The sequence below is a fragment of the Cucurbita moschata genome, unplaced genomic scaffold (genome assembly GCF_002738365.1).
Source record: "Cucurbita moschata cultivar Rifu unplaced genomic scaffold, Cmos_1.0 Cmo_Scf00007, whole genome shotgun sequence".
In the NCBI taxonomy this organism is placed as follows: Eukaryota; Viridiplantae; Streptophyta; class Magnoliopsida; order Cucurbitales; family Cucurbitaceae; genus Cucurbita; species Cucurbita moschata.
In genome coordinates this window covers 136933-141761 of record NW_019268523.1, presented here as the reverse complement: position 1 = coordinate 141761, position 4829 = coordinate 136933, and the positions used below count along the sequence as shown (strand labels likewise).

The 4829-nt window shown below is 37.0% G+C and overlaps 2 protein-coding genes across 3 annotated transcripts in view; both read right to left on the bottom strand.

Annotated features, from left to right (window-relative positions):
- Positions 1–3367, bottom strand: part of LOC111444724 (histidine--tRNA ligase, cytoplasmic-like) — a 5740-nt gene extending 2373 nt beyond the window's left edge. Inside the window, exons 1-4 of the mRNA XM_023082736.1 lie at positions 1848–3367; positions 1499–1678; positions 710–967; positions 304–438 (exon numbers count right to left, since the gene is read on the bottom strand). Of these exons, the coding sequence (XP_022938504.1) occupies positions 304–438; positions 710–967; positions 1499–1678; positions 1848–3197 (1923 nt within the window). The 5' untranslated portion in view covers positions 3198–3367. The remainder of the gene's footprint in view (positions 1–303; positions 439–709; positions 968–1498; positions 1679–1847) is intronic.
- Positions 3368–4283: 916 nt separating this feature from the next.
- The window catches only part of LOC111444704 (probable protein phosphatase 2C 2), a 2763-nt gene continuing 2217 nt past the window's right edge, over positions 4284–4829 (bottom strand). The window contains exons 5-6 of one of the 2 annotated variants that reach the window (XM_023082714.1): positions 4624–4803; positions 4284–4541 (exon numbers count right to left, since the gene is read on the bottom strand). In XM_023082714.1, coding sequence (XP_022938482.1) covers positions 4633–4803 — 171 coding nt within the window. In that variant the 3' untranslated portion in view covers positions 4284–4541; positions 4624–4632. Of the gene's footprint in view, positions 4804–4829 lie in introns of both variants that reach the window. The other variant, XM_023082713.1, reaches the window with a different exon arrangement.

Genomic DNA, 4829 nt, shown 5'->3' with positions numbered 1-4829 from the left:
AGAGAAAAAAAAAAAAAAAAAAAAACAGATTAATGAAAGAGTTCACCTTGCGATGAGAATTAAGTTAACAAAAAGCAAATAAAATCAAATGGAAACAAATAACTAAAGAGAAAAAGAGTTTTGACTCAAGTGAAATGCAATTATGCAAAAATATGTTAGACGACATAATTTTAAAATTGACTTACGTAATCTGTATTCAGCATTAAATTAGTCCAGATAACTAAAAGATATCAAGGGAGGAAGCAGAATAAGCAGGCATCCTCAATTAATAATAAAATAGTGATCATTAGTAAATTTAATTACCATTTCTCTTTTTATCTGATCAAAAGATTGCTTGTCCAATTTGTCAATACTCGAACATATGGTTCTGAACTTATCAGATGGCACTCCACAAATTTCTAACATTCCATCCAATAGCCTACGGTGATTCAATTTTATCTGCAGAAGAGAATATGTACAAAATAGATTAGGTTAAAGATTTAGCCACAAAGTGGAGTAAAAAATCAATGGCAGTAACAATATGAATACACTGAGGCAACTCGGTGTTATAGAAAATCAGGTATCCAATCCACTCTTCTAGGCATATGATAATAAGGGTGAATGTGCTTATAATATATTAGGTTTATGTTTTGTGCTATACTTGCTGATTCATCATAATTATTTAGAACAGCTAGTCCTTTTCTGCAGAACAATTAATCAAAAAGGTTACCTCGTACTGTCCGATGTTCAGTTCATCAAGTAGCTCGGTTAGTATCTTAATAACTTCAAAATCAGGCCCCATCTTTTCATACTGACCAGCAATATCAAAATCACACTGATAAAACTCACGGAATCTTCCCTTAGATGGGTTGTCTCTTCTGTAAACTTTTGCTATTTGATACCTTTTGAATGATGTTATACCATTCATAGCAACATACCTAGCAAACGGAACAGTCAAGTCGTATCTAAGCGAACAGAGCTCCCCTCCCTGTAAACAGATTGGAAAACAAATTAAAATGATTTAGAACAAAAAAAGAACGACAAGAAGTTATTGCACTGTCACATAAAACCATCCAGTGTTTGGCAAATTTAAAATGACATAATCATTACTTAGAAACTATAAAACTAGATAGAATAGGAAAAGCAAGGCAGCCAAAGATTAAACAGAGAAGCATTAATCCAATAAGAAACTAGTAAAATGAATTCTATAAGTAATACCCAAAAAAGTTTGAGAACCTTGACATGAGGATTGAATGTAAATGGCATTAGTAAGGCAACGGATACAAGAAGTATTAGAAAACTAAAGTTCCAATATTTTTAACAGTCAACTAATCATTATGCTCAGCGACAGATCAAACTAGTTCAGTTAACCAGTAATCATGTAATTATATAATTTAGTATGAATAGATGCATGGGGGAAATAATTTCAGATATATATCCAAACAATTATATCTAAAAAAAACTTGGAAAGAAAGATAATGGTGGTTCCGTTAACACAAGCAATAACATCTATTATAACCTGATCAGCCAGATCATAAACCAGCTTGGAATCTTCTCCATATTTTCCCATGAGAGTTTCTCTCAACTCAAAAGCTGGAGTATCCAAGGCTGTGGCGCCATGCCGCTCAAAAACTCCCTCAATAATTGAAAATGCTTTCTTTCTAATTGCCATTTGTTCTTTGGCAAAATCCCGAGTGCCCTGATATGAAGATCAAGCAGTTGAGTTAAACTAACAAATACCTTACTCTAAATGACTAAGAATACTAAATCAAATAAAAAGATAGCAGTATTAATATTATTCTAATGAGAGTCCACTTCCCTGACAAAAACAAGAGGAATTTAGGTGAAGTTCTGAAATATGTCATTACCTTGGGAAGCTTCGGTAGCCTCCTACTTTCGTTGCTTTCAACTATCTCTTTGATTTTCCTCAATAAATTATCAAACCCGGAAGCCTTCGGATCCAAAAAGGATAAGAGATCTTTTACCAAGTTCTCCAATGACCCCAGACCCCCACCTTTACCCTGCAATTTATCCTTAATCAATTGAACAACCACGCTACTCCCTTTACCCAACACTGCTTTCTTCTTCTTCTCATTCTTTTTTACCACCTTCTCGTTAGCTCCATTTATGTCAACATCTTGACCCTTCCCTATCAACTCACCGCCTTCAATCGTCATGAAGGCTGCTATGGCCTCCCAAGCGACAATTTTCCATACAGTAGCGAACAACACGTTTACAGTATGGACAAACTCAACGTACTTTTCATCCAAACCCAATTCGGAGACCAACCTATATTCCCTTTTGAGACTCTCGCTACTAGGACATTCCCTATCAAGCAAACCCGCCAGACTCGCCTTCATATTCTCATCGCCATTTGAACCCAAAATCAACTTTACTCTGTCCAGACTACACTTTCCCAAGTCCCACAGCATGGCTGCAAATGACAACAATACGGTCCGAACGGCATCCTCTGTCCCGGAACTCAAGGACCCCCCTCCTTTCCCAATTTTGACACTAGAATTCAACTCAACCCGCATTTTCGAGTGCACCAACTTCGCCTGCTCTCTCAAGCATCCGTGAGTTTTTGGAATATTGGAGATGGCTCCACTCTCGATCTTACCCACTAACTTAGAGCCATTTAGAAATACCTTCATGTCATTGGCGATTCCTACCTCCTCCTTCGAAGCGAACCCATCACCCGAGTCCAGCAAACTGAACGCAGACACGTCAGCTCTAGACGCCTCGCAAGATATGCTAGCCACAGCATCAGCAATGGAAGATAGTGCTGCTGATTGATGGTCCAGCAACGCGCAAATTCCATTCAAAATATAGCATGATTGCTCGAACACCGATAACTCCTCGGGAGTAACGTCAAGCGGTTCAAATTGTAAAGTTTCTGGATTTGAATTGAGGGTCTCCGCAATTAGAATAGGAATTACCGATCGAATCCCGGAAGAAGTAGAAATGATGAGCTTGTTCAGGAGGACAACAAGGGACGCCCTGGCTTCATCGCGAGTTAGAAAATCGGGAACGAAGAGGTGGTGCTTGATGGATGCAGCATTTGGATTGTTGGACGAAGAAGCAAGCCTCTCGAGGGAGGACGAGTCGATCCGAACCAGAGAGAAGCCATGAGCAATGGCGTAGACGGAGGTAGATGCAAGCGATGAACCCTTTCCTCCAAGCGTGATCACGGAGAGCTCAGCAGCAGGGTCTGCCATTGAGAAAAAGCGTTGGAAGGGAAGTGAAGTGGGGGTGGGAAGAAGGTTCAGGAGTGGAGGTTGGCGACGGTTATTTTAGGGTTATGGAGGCGATGGAGGCGGCAAAGGAGGGTACCGGAGGAGTGAAGAAAGGAAACGCAACCATTAAACCGGACCGATACGGATACGATTCGTAATTTCATATTCCATCCCTATTTATAACCATACAATTGAAAGTAATAATAATAAATACTGGAATCTTCATTTGTTTATATGTAAAATTATCGTAATAACCTCAATCAATTTCTGATTAAGGTTTAAAAATGTAGACTAGACTTTGTTTTATTGGAAACAAATCACCAAAGATTTTGAACACTTCTCTGGCAAAAGTTGAGATGGAAAGTTGTTCAAGTTAACCCAAGTTGACCTCTTTTCTTTTCTTTTCTTTTTTTCTTTTTTTTTAAAAAAAATTTATTTTTATAAATATAAATACCATCTTCCCTTCTGTTTTATTTTGTCCTTCCAACGTAAATCACAACACATTTATTCTCCTTTATTGACTTGACCTGCTAGCCAAAGATTTGCAAAAGTCAATTTAATTGACTGAGTTCCAAGTTTATGACAGCATTATATATTTATTTATTTATGGTGGAAGAGTTGGAGTTTCTAATTTTGTATTACATTTTTAGTTTTTTGGGACTGGGCTACAATTGGGCCTCTCCTGTTGTTACCTGCTGTTTTGGGCCCATTCAAAACCCATATTTCTAATGCACTTTGTCCACCAAATCACATTGAACCCAAATAATCGATTTTAGTTGAAACAATGACTGATATCTTATCCACTAACCTATGTATGCTATGTTTGTTTGAGTTAACTACAACACCACCAACCAACTCAAGCTTATCGAAAACTAAATTGATTCAAATTTTTCTTATTCTCTTTAGTAGACAACAAAATATAAGAGGCAATTAGTATCCGCTTGGTAATGCTATACGTTGAATATATATATACATACATACATATAAATAAATAAATAAATATATAAATATAGTTTGAAAATGTACAAAAGAAAAAAAAAAAAAAAAGAAGAAGAAGAAGAAGAAGAAGATAAGAACACACCCATTTGGAACTGGCAATGGTAGCATCATCGAGTATTGTTATGTACAGTCCAGCAAAAAGGAAAAGGAAAAGGAAAAGGGTAATGTGTGGTGGTGTTGTGTTGTGATGTTGCTACAAAATTGTAGACAGAAATGAAACTTAAGCTCTAATTCGAAAAAGAATGAATGGTGATTGCAGAAGAAGAAAAGGAGATGCCCCCCCTACTACTAGCTTTATGTTGTTGGCTTAAGCTTAGGCTTCTTGAACTGTGAAGTGCAATGCAATGATAATAGTAATAATAATAATAAAACATTAAAACATTGCTTGCTTTTATATATATATACTTACTGTATAGTATTAGATGGTGGAAATGATGAAGTGCTGAAGATGAACCACCATCACTGTAACATCGTCCATGTTCCCCCTTCTGAATGACATTTCCATCAGCCTTTTGCATGCCTTCATGCCATCATTATCCTTCCTTCCCATTTCCCTCGTCACTTCATCCACTGCCTCCTGATCGTTTACCTGTTTTTTTTTTTTTTTTTTTTTTT